Raw genomic sequence first — 16060 nt, forward strand, 5'->3', positions numbered from 1 at the left:
AACAATATAAACAAATCGAAGAGGATGTGTCTAGATTCATGACATCTTTTGTCTTCCTCTATCAACAAAGAGAGGAACATTGAACAGCTTTTCAAAATCAATAGAAAGCCATTTGGATGATGTATTAGTTGATTTGTTTCATTTAAGTGCCATGCCATTCAATGTAGCTAAGAAACCACATTTGAATTGTGATTTAGAAAGTTGCAAAGTTTGGAAAAGGGTACACACCTCCACACCTCCCTCTTTAGAGTCTTTCAAAACAGATCTTTTGCAAAAGTCAAATGATAGAATGATTGGGAAACTACTAGAGCTCAGCCTCTAATAGGGAAACAAGTTGCACTATATTGTCCAATGGATGGTCAAATATATGTCAAAGGCCATCGATTAATGTTTGGGAGGCTTGTCCTAAAGGTTTTATGTTTTTGAAGGCGACTAACACCATGAACCACAAGAAAAATTCAAATTATAATTCTCATAATATTAGAGGAAGCCATTCTTGAAGTAGGGTTGAAAAATGTGGTTAAAATGGTAACTAATAGTGCAGAAAATTGTTTGGGAGCTAAAAAGATGATAGTAAAGAAGTACACACATATATATTGGAGCCTATATGCAATCCATTGCCTAAATTTGTTGTTTCATGAGTTGGCTAAATTCCCAAGAGTACATGAAAGTTTGAAACAATTGATAGAGGAAAAGCAATTGCAAATTTAATTAAAAAATCACCCTCTCTTATTGAACATTTACGAACAGCATGCATGCATATAAGGAGTTGTCGAGGCCTTGCGAAACAAGATTTATGTCATTTTATATCATCTTGAAAAGAGTAGTTGAAGAGAAAGCAGCTCTAAGGTTTCTTATTTGTTTCGAGTGGAAAAATTCTGCTCTTTTTAAAGATCCTAAGGATAAGATCATAGAGCAAATTATTTTAAACAGCATTTTTTTGGGAAAAGGTAGCAAAGATTTTAAATGTATGTGCAACAATCGTTGATGTGTTTCATAAGGTTGGTGACACCACTTCTCGACATGCTTTATGAGAGCATGGATCATCGTAAGGAAGTTGTTCAAAAAGCACTCAATAATGTGAAAACAAACTACATGGATATGTAGGATACAATTAGTTCCAAATAGAAAATGATGCTGACACTTTTAATTACAGTTGCTTTTATTTTGGAAACTAAACTATTTCAATTAAATAGGCAAAATGATTAATTGTGAAGTTGCAGTATGAATTTAAGAAGCCATTTAGAGGTTTGAACCAAATGCAACAATTGCAATTGTAATTAGAGACTACAGTTAAAAATACAAGCCAATTGAAAAGATGTTTGGAATATCAGCAACCAAATATGACATGTCACAAGTTGGCATGCTCGAGTATAGATAGTGGATGTCCTATGGAGCATAAACTCCTAAACTACAATGCTTCGCTGTTTAAATATTGAATCAAGAAGTAAATTCATATGCTTGTTAGAGGAACTGGCGCTACTTTGGCCATATTCATTCCAGAAAGAGGAACAAGCTGTCCAAAACCTTGGGAGATCTTGTTTACATGCACAATCATTTGAAATTGTGTATTGACTAATCTACAAAAGAAATGATTGTGCATTGATTAATCTACAAAAGATTCGTCTTATTCACAACTAAAACAAATTCTAGAAAGCATAGCATTTGTAGATGAGCCTAACATTTTTTATGAGAGTAAATAGTGCACCTAGTGATGATGATACTGCATCAACTCAACCAAGTGCTCTTGATCACTCATAACTTTTTTTAAAGTTTTATAGTTTTGCCTCTTGATTGACCTTAAAAAACATCTTTACAATCGTGATTTGAGGTGTCTTTTAATGAAGATTCCAAATCTATTTGTGCATGTGCGTGTGCACGCGCGTCTGTGTGTGTGTCTTGTGTGTGCGCGTGTGTGTGGGTGTGTGTGTGTGCATGTGTGGGTGTGTGCATGTGTGTGTGTGTGTGCGCGTGTGTGTGTGTGCGTGTGTGTGTGTGTGCGCGTCTGTGTGTGCGTGTGCATGTGTGTGTGTGCGCGTGTGTGTGTGTGTGCGCGTCAAACAAATTTAATCACAATTTTTTATTTCTTTTTTAATTTTACCTATGTTGAACTTAATCTGAATTTTATCTTTGTCAAACTTAATCTAAATTTTATCTTTGTTGAATGCAAATATGAACACATATCTTGTGACATAGCTTGTTGATGAACACAAATCTTATGACATAGCTTGTTGATGATCAATTTTCCAAGCCAAGGAGAGGTCTCCTTGTTTTAGCTTCTATTCATTATATTTATTATCAATGTAGGAATTATGACAGTAGTAGTTTTCTTGATTTAATAAACACTAATCCTGCACAGTTCATTAGATGTAACCCTGCATCAAGTTACTAAATATGAAGAGGCTGGTTCAAGCAGCAAGAGAGCAGAAACTTGTCAACCAATCAACAAACTCGAATAGGAAGATCTAAAAATGATGGGAATAATTAGGTCAATGGAGCAGTCGACATGCAAAATTTGTTGTTAAATGCTATAGTGCTTGGATATTTGAGCTTTTCCTACAATGCATCAAACAACCCATGACATTCATTTTCTTTGTTGTTCATGTGGACCTATGACACAATAAAGTTCATCAAATGAAAGAAATGAAGGTCATTTAGGGTTTTTAGCAGTCAAGAACAGAAAAGTAAAACCATCAAAAAAGCTGTCCAATGCTAGTATCACAATGGAAACAGCTTTAAAATACCATGTGTGCCCTAGAATCGTCCAAGTTCATTTCTTACCAATTCCGAACTTCTAGTCAGCAGAAAACCAACCCCTGCCCAATTCTATACAGAAATTGATTTCAAATCCGATTCTAGGATGAATCATACACAAAAATCAGCCTATTTTTCCTACAGACTCAGTAGCCTAGATAAAATTAAGTGCAAGTAGCCCTCTAAATCTAGCCAAATGTATGGGTATCTTATATTGATATTCCCTCATGACCCATGAATAGTTGCACATGATTAAGAATTACAAGATTTTAATCACATGCCCTGGTTAAAATCTTATTAGATATATGGGGACTAGACCCATGTGCAAACCATACTGATTGAGATTCAAGAACTATGTGAAACATTATGTACATTATATTATGTAGATAACATATGCAAGACATCAATGAGCTAGTTCTACACGTGATCATTAATGATTAAGTGGTGCTAAAATTTGAAGGATTTCCATCTAGATTTTGTTGACATATACAATTCCCCCAAAGAAAGCCCTCTTTGTGCAAGCAATATGCATCTTGCACAACACAGGCTTAAGTATACCCCTATTTTATAGTCAACAAATCTTATATATGACACCATACTTATGATGTTTAATAAAAATATGCTCTTGTGAAGTACCTTAGAAAACTTGGTTAATGATATTGCATGCAACCAAGGAAACAAAATCAGTTTTAACATCCCTCATTTTCTATGTTACACCAAGTTTCCGAGACGGGGGGACGGGGGGACAGGGGGACGAGTTTTCGGGACGGCAAATTACGGGGGGGGGAACGGCAAAGGGGACGGCTATATAAAATATAGGGAAAATTTAAAATATATAGGAAAATTCTAAATGTTCATATGAAAACATGGATATAGCATGTGTATGATACTACGAAAACATTTTAGAATGCAAACATCGAACATACAACATTATCAATAGACTCAATACTCAATATGCACTCATAATTCAGAATTTCAATTCATTTACATTGTCAATATGCATATCATAATAGATATTAAAGAAATAACATACATAATGGAGCCTAATCAGACTCAGAGGTTAAATTTTCACTACTTCCATCAGCGCAGTTTCCCCCTATATTTTTCGATGGGGGTTTGGGGGCAGCGCCCCCAAGTTGGGGTCAAGGGGCATTGCCCCTTGCGTGCTCCCTGTCGCGATACAAGGCGGGGTCGAGGGGCAGCACCCCGTGAGGCCAAAAATACTTTTATTACTTTATATAGGCATCGGGTGTTATTTTTCTATTGGCAAAAAACCCTTCACGGGATATTTCACTCCCTCAATTACGCAAAAAACATCATTAAAAAAAATTGAAAATAAAACTTTTTATTTTAATATTTTTCCCTAGCCCTAGATGTGGGGGACGTCTAGCCGTCCCCGGGACGGCTGGGACGTCCCCAATCCGTCCCCAGCCGTCCCCGGGACGTACAGACGTCCCCCACAGCTAGGGAAGCCGTCCCCCCGTTTCGGGGACGTCCCCTCAAAATTCTGAATATTTGGGGATTGGGGGGGGGACGTCCCCAAGTCCCCGAAACGTCCCCCGGACTAGGACGGGGGTTTTCAGGTAGGGGACGCATCCCCGGGTTTCGTAGCTCATTTTCAGTCTCTTATGACATTTGTTTGAGATTCTATGTTATTTCATAGTTCATACCATGGTAATTAGGATGTAAATTATTGCTTTATAATCTAGGTCATGATTATTGATTTAATTCTTTTGTGTATAATGTCTGGTTGCAATGGTATTGGTTACTTAACGTGGTTAATTATTTTAATGGAAACTATTATTATTGCTGTTGTCTAACAATGCTACTAAGAATTTGTGGTGAGATTACTTTGGTGTGACACATGCAACTACAGGGAAGGCAAACTAGGTCCTCGCATTAAGTGTCCTAGAAAGATCCAATCTTGTGGGCAGTAATTAATTAATTAATTAAATTAAGATATTCAACTAAATCAAAATAAATAATTATGGTGTTAAATTATTTATTCGATGCTAGGAATTCATTCCATTCAATTATCTAATTCTTGGTAATTTCTAATATCTTTCAGATAGAGAAACATAGTTATTTTACATAAGATTGAATTGAATGTGCAAGTTCATCATTAGAATTTGAAAATGGATAATATATTTATTTCATTTTGAAAATAAAGACAGGATTTCTTAGCTTTAGTTATATTAAATTTCAATATTAAATTTTAAAAAAGCTAATATTTGATTTTTCAGTATTTTCTAAGTTGTGTCATAATTGTGGAGTCATTCATGGTGTTGTTTGTATGAGTGTTATTGTTTGTTGTGATCTTGTCTTACATGATGTGCTTGTATTCTGTGTATTTTGAGTGCTTGAGTGATGCATTGTGAACATGCGTATATGAAAATGGTTTGTATGGCTGTTTGTTGAAAGAATAAAGAATAAATTAGGATCAACCTAGTTGTGGTTTTGTGAGAAAAGAAGAATTAAATCTTATAAAGGATCTTAGTACAATAAGTTGTTTATGTATCTACTGGTTGTATGATTCTGTTATTGAATTGACTCCATGACAATTTACTTGTTATGGGTGATGCTGAATTGAAAACATGGGTGTTAGCTAGTGAACTAGAGAAGTCCATTAAATGAGTTTGAACTAGGTGGTTGACTGAATTGTATAGTTGATCATGATCATGAAATTGTGTAGAAACATCGTATGAAACCTGAGATTAAGAACATATGGGAAATTGTGTTTACAAACCCCTAGGAATCTTGTTTTGTTTATATTTGTATTCATGCTTTGTAAGATTTCTCAGTTCAATATCAGAATGCCCTTAGAAAGAACTACACTTTTGATCTAGGCAGTGAATTCTAGTAACTTCCTAACCAAGACAGGAGCACAACTAGAAGACTACAGTGCAAGAGTGCTAATGTCCAAAAAGTGTACATGTCATGCAGTTGCACTGTACAACTTGAAGTGTGTTGGTATCCTTGAAGTGCATTGTAGTCCTACTTATCAAAGAATTATGATAGTTGCACATATTTCTAAAAGTCTGTATGAATATATTTTGAATCAACTGTTATTGTTGTATAATTCTTTCTTTGACTATATGTGTTGTTATCAGATATCTTGATTATATTTATGTAAATCCAGCTTGGGTTGATGTTGTATTGTCTCCTTGGGGATCTAAACCTATTTGGTTGCAGGGTTGCCATTTGAGCAAGTGGTTGACAGGAGTTATCCTATGCTTCTCAACACCTGATTGTCCTATGGGTTAGGATGGTTTGATACCTTGGCTTCCATTGGAATTAACAGGATTGTAGGAGTAGGAGAGGTTGGATGTCCTCATTTTGAATTGATACATCCTGGTATCATCTTCTCTACTTTCGTCTCAGCACATTTGATGACATCATCCCCTTTAGTAAGTTGATTGAGAATTTGAGCTTGCTTTTCTGGCTATAGACACCACATCACATTTAGGCTCTACTGCTCTCATTGGCAGAGACATCCATAACTTGTATTATACATTTACTCACCACCTTCCACTACTAGTAGCTAGAAGATTCTTTGTTGATTAATCCTCATATGTTCTTCTACCTTATGGTAGGGTGCTTTCTGGTTGGTATAGTTAACCTTATTATCTTATGTGAGGTAGTGGTACTTATGTACACTCCACAATTGATAGATGTGCCTTGATGCGTTCCGAGGACATGGAGTGTATGTCATGATTATCCTATATTCATGTCATATTTCCATGCAGATGCATCACTTATTTATGTATATACTATATTCATGTTTGTGTGTATACTTGATTGAAGTAGATTATTTTATTTTTCGATGTGTATTCATGTATTCTTATATGTCTTGTATGAATGTATTTCTTTTATTTATGTTGGAGTTGGTCTACATGGTTAGTAGGAGTGTTGAGCATCTGTTTCTTAACAAGATACCTGGCATCAAATGACAAGAGATTTCGAAATATGGGATGCGAGTAGTAGTTTATATGAATGTTACATATCACTTTGACATATTGTGCTAGTCAATCCTAGTGGCATGGCAAGTCTCGTGAAATCTAAGGATTGTCATAGTTGGCATATTTTATGTATTTCGGTCATATGTATAATCGGTGCTGGAAATGATGTGTTGTGAAGTGTTGCATGATCTTGGTTATCTGGGAATGGTTGTTTGCCATGTCTACATTGTTGTGAATGTGTGTTGCAAACCGGATTCCATATGTTTGAGAGTTTTGCATCTATAGTTTCTTAGGTGTTAATAAAGGAATGAATTAATCAATATCATCACTAGTGTCCAATATATCACACTACTAGATTATAGATAGATACTTCTTTTCCTGATTAATGGATGGGCAGGAAAAGGACTTCCTCCTATGGCAGGTCCAATGCCTTCCCCATCAGCAATTAAATCTTGGCGAGATGAACTTGCATTGTTGAATTTGGAGTCCTTTGGATATATTTATGATGTGTGTTATATATGACCACTTTGTATATGTGACAGTTAGCTACATGGCTTATTGTATTCACTATCATTGATGAAGGTTGTAGTACTTGACCCCTTGTACATCTTGACTATGTAATGATGTTATCTTCATTGTTAATACTAGATATGTACTTAAGAGATTTTCATTGTAATGAGATGCACTAATTTATTATTATGGTTAATGACATGCATAGTGTGGAATATGTAATGTATTATTGTTAAATTAAGCAAAAATATTCTGGCCACTTTTTGGGGTGTGTTACATCAAGCTTATCACAGATTATAAGTGAAGCTTACAAATGTGCTACAGAAAATGCATAGTATGGACAATTTATAGCATAGAAAGCAGCACCAGAAAAAACTTTCTCCAAAATAAAATCAATTAGGGTCAAAGAAGAACTTAAAATAGATTTTTCATGATATTTCATAGTATATCCTCTGACATGATAATATCCACTATGTGAGAAAAAGGATGGTCGTAAAAATATCTATTGTGATGGATCTCAAATTAATTTATATGGTTTGTTCTAATTTTTGTAATTTATGATGCATAATCTCCAATTTAGTGCACTCTCCATTTTGAAGAGCTTATTTGCAAATGTGCTATTATTTTAACAGACCAATAAGTGAGCTATCTGTTAACAGAAGGGAATCTGTATAAGAACGAATAATGCACAGAATTGCACATGCTGGTTCACTTCACAAGTCAAAAGAAACTCGATTATGTTCATTTGTAAGGAAAAAGTGTAATAAGAAGGTTCACAAGAATAAAGCACCTCAAGTTACAAAATGAAATTCTTCGTACAATTGTCCTTACCTGTAGAGCTGACACATGAATAAATAGCACGGGTGGATTAGTCAGTGCAGATTCCACAGAATTGAGAAAGTTTCCAATATAAGTTTTCTCTGAACAAATAGGTGAATGATTTTTAAAAGGTTTAACAACACATAAAGCATCCAATCGGAAACCAGCTACAGTAGGAGCCATTTGAGATATGTATTGTTCCAGCATGCGATCACCATCACACAACCTTTCAGCTTCAATTTGAACCTGAATCGTAAAAAGAAAACAAGAATTTACATTTTCTTCAAGAAAGAGGATACAAACAATGAAAAGTGTAATAGAACAATAACACCACACATACTTTGAAGCGACTGAGTTGGGAAGGTCTTTCTATCAGACTCCTCAAACTTATCTTTTCTGAGGACTGGAGTGAGGCATCTGATCTCAAATCATCTCGTAGATGCTTTCCCACCACTAGAATTCTTTTTGCATGAATGTATGGGGCTACTGCAACTTGGCCTCCAAAAGAAGATCTTCGACTTGGTGGCAAGGATGTGCTTCCTTCAAGAGATAACAGATCAAAATTTGGTTGTATAGAACCAACTGATGATGATCCGGATCTCCGAAGACTAAGCTTCATCCAAATAATTCGACACTTAACAGGATTTCGAAAATTAAACATCAAATGCCGGGGAGCATTGCCATTTCTGTCCACATTTTCTGGTCCATACAAATGAGATGAGGATGCAACTGTAGAGCGAACATCCCATTTTCCTATGAAAGTGCGCTCTTCTTCCATGACCATGTTGCTGCACCAAAGTTGTACCTGCACAAGGCTTGATGGTAAATTTCAGCAGAACTCTTGATAGAATACAATACAACTCTTTCACATTTAATCTGACCATGTAAAGAAAGAGAATTCTCAATGTTTGTTCAGATATAAATAAAAACAAACATTCAGGAAGGAATTATACATTTAAAATCGCTTTTCCAAGAAGATAAATATTCATTAATTGCATATGATATAAATGAGCATAAATGTAAGAAATGAAATTTAAATGTGCCAATATATATAGACACTAACAAACATTCAACAACAAAATAACATTCAAAGGCATGAACGTAGCAACTCATGGGGAAACTGCAACATCTAAAATGCAAAGTGAAGTGCCGGAGCAAGAAAGCATTTGGAAATATTTTTGCCCAGAAGCCAATAAGGGGAAATAGCTCCTTGTGTGCCATGACAATTCAGAAAAAATTCTCATTTAAAGCAAAGCCAATATACAAAAAAAAAAGGAGAAATACAGAAATCAAATCAGAGGACCAGCCAATAAAACAAGCAGATCTAAATGCCAAATATTCTTACAAATCATTTTTAATAGGTAGCATATCAATTCCGTGCAGGAGGTCAGAAAGGAATATGGAGCATTCATCCACACTATAGATAATATAATGGCATCAATGACTGACTCTTCAAAGACATTCTAACTGCAGCAACTGCAATTCAACGAAAAAGAGCTTTCAATGACAATTACTTGTCAGAATCCCAAAATTAAATAAACAGGATAATACTGTGAATTGTGGTCTGCCACTGAGGGATCAATAAAGAATATAGATTTCTCCTTCTAGCTTTATCGCTAGCTAAAGCCCCAGGGCTTCATAGATTACAAGCCTTGTTTTATTATTATTTTTTTCGGAAATAATCAAAGATGACTTGCTGGCTTTAATTGAAGGGTCTAATCAGAATCTTTAAAAAAAGGCTCAGATAGATGATTCCTATAAATCTGCCTCTCACCCCAAAGTAGCACAGGTGGAAAAATTAAATCAATATAGACCAATTGCATTGTGCAGTGTGTCTATCATATACTGTCAAAACTAACTGCATCACGGCTCAAGCCAGTACTATCAAATCTAATCCCAGCACTCTATCCACTTCTATCCCAAGAAGACAGAACATTTCTAATAGCATTGTCAACCACATGGCAAGAACTTCACCCTCACTAGCTACAAAAAAGACCAAGAATAAGAAAGATATATCTAAAGCCTTTCACTATTGTAGTTAGGAGTTAATCCAATATACTCTTTAGGACTTTGGTTTTAATCAATCTGAAATAGCTTGAATAAGCAATCGAATTACAACTTCCCCCATACTCAATCTCTACCTATGGAAACATAGGAAAACAATTTTCTACTTCCAAAGCCTATAACAAGAAGGTCCATTAAGCCATATTTGTTCATAACCTAAATAACCGAGTACTTCCCCCTAGGGTCCCGGTCCCGTACCCAACCAATACAGGTATCAGTCCAAAAACAACAAGAGCAGAAACGACACAGCCCTGCTGCCTTAGGTACCTGTTGGTGTCTGTTTTATCATCTACCAAACATTAGAAAAAAATATACAAAGACACTCTATCCTCTCTTGAAAAATCACCGCTTATGCTAATATCATATGGCGATTCCAAGGTTTCCTTTGTCAGGCCTTGACATGCGGATAAGCTCAATGGGCGTTTTGATATGGTGGTAATACACAAAGGGACTTACGCTTGGCATGTTCAATTCACAATGGAGGTTTAGATAGTGAAGCTCTATCATCAAGGACTTGGATCATGGACTTCAAGAAAACTGAAAAAGGAGATAAGGGTTCAGAAATTCTAACCTATTCCTAAGAATTCAAGATACGACATTGACTAGGTGACTTCAATAGCAACACTTCGCTTCACCGCGCTTAGGACAACTACACAAAGTGAGTGAGATCTTCAAGGGATGTGCTTATGGTTTTCATACTTATGAATAATACCAACAGTTTAACACTATTACTCAAAGTAGAAGTTAAACCTCCACAAAATAAGCTCAGATTAACTTTACACAAAGAACAAAAATCATCTGTTCATCAAAAGTATGAGTGTAAATTCACCATAAATCAATACTTATCAAATCTTGCATTCTTCTAACATACATGAAATGAAATCTAAACTATGATGAGTGATAAGAACCATGCAAATTCCAAAATAAAAGAGGTAATCACCATCAATTCGAACAATGTATTACTGATTACTTTGGCAATCATACGCAACAATTACTTATCTCAACATATTTTGCAACATGCTCCCATAATTTACAAATGAGGGCTTGAGCTCAATTTATAGGCTCCCCAATTACAACTCATTAGCTAGGATTGATTTTCAATCAACGGTCTACAAAATAAAACCCTAATTAGGGTTTGCTACAACTAACTACCTCTTGACCAATGAGAAAATAACATATGAGGACACTTGTCCTCCTTGCTAAATATAAACCAATAATAAAATAGAAGGTTGTTGCATTGTGAAGTGTGCCTTCCAGAAGCTTCTGGATAAGTCAGGTTCGTTGAACCTGGACATGTTGAGTTGGAACAATCTAACTATTAAGTGTCCTCCTTGTATTCTCCAATTTGTGAAGAAATGATTATTTCTGGAAATTTGTTTGGAATACTCTTCTTGCCACTATCTGATATTGATTGGGAGTTTGCCTTTGACTCTTCAAGAGATGAAATCCTTCAAGAAGTCTGGAATTTCTTTCTATATTTTGCCAAGTCTGAAGACTTTCTTTCTTGATTCTTGGAAACCCCTGTAATATCCCTCGTCAAATAGGAGTAGAAATGATGTATTCTAACCCAAGGAATATTGTCAAACACTTCATATGCACCCTTCCAGCTTGCTGGTTTAATAATATCAGTCTGATAATATTGAGTTGAAAGGTGTTTTGAGTGCTGCAATTGAAAGTTTGATAGCCAAGCATGCATATACAACCAAATTATGATGTTCTATCACCAAATTAGACTCAAAATCAGACTCTTACAGCTAGGTGTCATTTTGTCAAACAGTTGGGATATGCCCTCAAAAAAGTACATACAATGAAATGAAGACTCCAAGCAAACTTCTATCTTCCTTATTCACATAGAGGGGTCTTATTACAATGAGACAATAATAACCATGACCTCAGTTATCACTCTAATTATTAACAGCAGTTCTGAGTACATTGGACAGCCATGGATTCACCTCATAACCATAGTTCCAGGACTCGCTGAGTGACCCTACTCAAGTCTCAGGGACTCGTGACTCTCCAGGACTCACTCTTGGCAAAATCACTAGAAATTGGTTTTTTTGCCGAGTTCTGCCGAGTTTTTGCCAAGTCCTATTGATTTTTTGCCGAGTCCCAAGTCGGGTCAGCCTTGCCGAGTCCACGCCGAGTCTGAGTCTCGTTTAAGAACTAGGATATCAAAAGAAGATTTAGGAACCTGATTACAAATCGCTTTGAAGATGGAGCAATAACCACACGTCTAGGCCCTTGAATGTGACAAACCGACCATCCTTTGGTGCCACCCCTGCTGCTGCAATCTCAGCCTGAAACCATGGAGAATTGATACCCCAAATCACCAAGAAACTTCACAAAAATGATTGCTCAATACACTAGACAAGATCGCCCTCCTTATTGAGTGTCTTTGGAGTCTATTGCATGCACTAGAAGCCCAAATCAAAGATGGAGACAGTCAGATCCGAAATTCTGATATGCATTGATTTGGTAGCTGTTCTCTCCTCAAAACTCCTCCAATTTATTGCTAAGAGGATCACCCCTCCTTGTACTCCAAATCGCCTAACTCAGGTGAAGTTCGAAGCCTTTTTGAGATGATATGAGAAAAATCGTGGTAGACAAAAGGGGCTGATATGACTTGTCTCAGATCTGCAATATAAACTGAAACCTTCACAATTCTCCTCCAATCTGCTCTTGATGGAATCGCCTAAAGCCTCCAATCATAGCGATGTCCACCATTGATTGTTATGATGCTTCAACCAACGAATATAAGAAAAATCATGGGATGGAGGGGTGAGGTTCGATATACTTCAGACTAGATTAACACCTGCAATCCACCTTCAATTTGCTGCTAGGAAGAATCACCTTATGTTCTCAATAAAATCGATGCACATAAATGCTAAAATAACTCCAAATGAACCCTAGTAGTTGGCCCTTGGCCACAATGAAAGCTCAAATAAGAAAGACTGAAATGTCTTCCTCTCTCAGCTGCAAATTAGTCTTCAAAGAAGACTTCACAATGTTGGTACTGATGTAGATTCCATCATGAACCCACTCCCAAGATGAAGAACTAGGGTTTCGTCCAACCCTTCTATCGATATGCTGAAGGTTTGCGTCCTCAAAGACCCAACTAATGCAAAGCATCAGTCAATTCATCAACTCCAAAATCCAAATATCCAATCTGCCTGATCATCCATCACACCCTTCTATTTATCCTTTTCATAACCCATCATGAGATTCCTTCTAGAAGAGGGTAGGTACACTTTATTATTTATTACGTGACTTTATAATTTAATATTTTATTTTAGTCACTATTTAATTAAATTAATTAAATATAACATCACTTTTTAATTTTTAATTAATTTAATGACTATAAGAAATTAATTTAATTAATTTCTCCTTATCTCTCCACTTAGCCAAAAGGCTAAATCTTCATAAAAGTCTAGGAAAAAATGGGGACATTACAATCCGCCCCTCCTGAAATTGCTTGACCCCAAGCAATCCCTACTACTCAACAAAACATTCCGAAGAATCACACCACCTGGATCCCAAATAAAAAACTGTGCAATGTTTCTGTCAACATTCAAAAGCTCCTGTAACACCAATTGTATCTGCTGAATCAGCTCGTCCACCTCATTATGTGCCACGGGAGTGCAAGCCTCAACCCTAACAATACCCGAAATCCATCAATCCTACCACATGTGATGAAGATGAAATGACTCCTCAAATCATCATGAAACTCCCATCGTGAAAAGCTGACCAACAAGGAAATGTGGAAATGAACTCCCACATGCCAATGAAATAACACAAACGGTCACCCAACCTTGCTTAGATAATTCAAATCAGCAACATGAATGATGTCACAGATGTCAACATACCAATGTAATCCAAAGAAATCCATCTCATACTCATTGCCCAACGAATAGGTATGTCCCCACACACTTTTGTGCCACTGAATAGCTGGTGTAGACCATGCCAAATCTTATAGTGCTTTGGAAAACCAAACAAGACAGCCACCATTCCAAGCAGAATCAAGGTAGATTAAGTCACCAATCAACAAGTAGATAGCTGCCATATCATAAGAAATAGGTGCACACTTCAAATTTGTAATGTAGGTGTCTTCCTTAACAGCCCAAAGTACATCATGTGTGGCTGATCTCATAAGGTCACTATGCTCATGTTTTATATGGTTGCAGCATTCCTTGACCTTTTGTAGGTGTTGCTTTGTTTGGGCAGCTAGCAACTTAGCTTGTCTAGCCTTCTTTAACCACACTTCGCACAAACTTTGAGTCCTTTTTACGTCTTCTATGCTATGATGCACAAAATCATACATGCCTTCAACTTCCACAAGCACTTCTTCTTCATGCTCAACACTTGTAGGCTCATCTTCACAAACTCTTGCATGTGTAAGGGCTATAATCTCATGAATATCACATAATGCTCCTGTCCTCAAATAAATCGGTGATGATATCATACCATTGCAAAGTGTCTCCTTCGTCATGTGCAGTCAAATCACTAGTGGCTGCTCCACTAAGAAGAGGGTCAGTTTCCACATCTACCCCAATCTGATATAGAAAATCAGAATGCACATAATTTAAATTCATCCCTCCAAACTCATCTCTAACTCCTAATTCTTGAGTATTGTTATCACAAAAGCTTGCACCCTTGCTAAGCTATCAACTCAGCAACCTTGTGAAACATGGAAACAACCCCGAAGTGTGGGACCTTGCGCGTGGGGGTTGAATCTCCGGAGAAGGCCGGCTTCCTTCCTCAAATAGGTGCAGGTGTTGAAACAACTCAACACTTCAAAACTTACTACTGAACCTATCCTAACAACTTGCAAAGGAAAGGGAAGAGAGAATCGCTTAAAATGAAAAGAGGTGATGCACCAAGAAGAGATGGTTTCTCTCCTCACCCGAAATGGCACAAGGAATCAACTGAAAAGCCTAAGAGATGCACAAGCTTCAATTGCATGAGTTACCCAAACGCATGTGTGGAGGGTGGAATTTTCTAATTGGTAAGAGGGGAGAAGGATTCCCACAAGGTCACACTCTGAAAACCAGTTAACACAACATACATGTGAAAGGAAACCACAAACATACACTTATAATGAAGGTAAGAACACATACACATCATACATAAGTTGAAGGAAGGCAAGAATAGAGATTTTCAATTCATCATAAAGCCAAAAGCCAGTCTTACACTTGCAGAAATGCAAAAATTACAAGTCTTCAAGAGAAGAGAAGAGCATAAGAAAGCTCAAGGCAGCAGGGAGAGAACCCCTTACAATGAAGCTTAAAAGCCATTATATAGAAAATGGTCACAAGGGTGATCATGACCCCTGCATGTCAGTCTGGAAGTGCAAGGAAGTGCATACACTTGACTTGTACATGCAAGCAACCTAGCCATACCCACAGAGGGCAATCCTGAGAAGGTGGATTGACTAACCTTCCAAAGTCGGGCATGACAGTTATGACACAAGTCACCAAGCATGGCCCCATACCTCTCTTGATGGAAATCCTACCAAAAACATTAAATGCACCCCTGTGGCTCCACAAAAAAGTGCATAAGTCACCAAAATTGTCGGAGCATTTAAAGCCTTGAGTGTCGATCACGCCATCCGGAAGTGTTGCAAGTTGGAAGTAGTTTAGAAGACTTCGAAGACCGGAGTCAACGTAGTTGGGGAACTTCGGGGACTGGGGTCACCATAGTTGGACAAGGAACTTGGGAACCTGGGGGTTTCAGAGTTCCAGGGTAGAAGAACAAGGAACTTGGGAACCTAGGGGTTCCGGAGTTACGCGGTAGAAGGACAAGGAACTTGGGAACCTGGGGTTCCGGAGTTCCGGGGTTGAAGGACAAGGAACTTGGAAACTTGGGCGTTCTGGGGTAGAAGGACAAGGAACTTGGGAACCTGGGGGTTCCGGAGTTCTAGGGTTGAAGAACAAGGAACTTGGGAACCTGGGGGTTCC

At 37.1% G+C, this 16060-nt stretch overlaps 1 protein-coding gene across 3 annotated transcripts in view; it reads right to left on the reverse strand.

The window, feature by feature from the left end:
* Window positions 1-16060, reverse strand: part of LOC131030494 (probable phosphoinositide phosphatase SAC9) — a 169001-nt gene that overhangs the window by 12613 nt on the left and 140328 nt on the right. For all 3 annotated transcript variants that reach the window (XM_057961335.2, XM_057961336.2, XM_057961337.2), the window contains 2 exons: window positions 8383-8847; window positions 8055-8288 (listed from right to left, as the gene is read on the reverse strand). In XM_057961335.2, coding sequence (XP_057817318.2) covers window positions 8055-8288; window positions 8383-8847 — 699 coding nt within the window. The remainder of the gene's footprint in view (window positions 1-8054; window positions 8289-8382; window positions 8848-16060) is intronic.

The sequence above is a fragment of the Cryptomeria japonica genome, chromosome 2 (genome assembly GCF_030272615.1).
Source record: "Cryptomeria japonica chromosome 2, Sugi_1.0, whole genome shotgun sequence".
Taxonomy (NCBI): domain Eukaryota; kingdom Viridiplantae; phylum Streptophyta; class Pinopsida; order Cupressales; family Cupressaceae; genus Cryptomeria; species Cryptomeria japonica.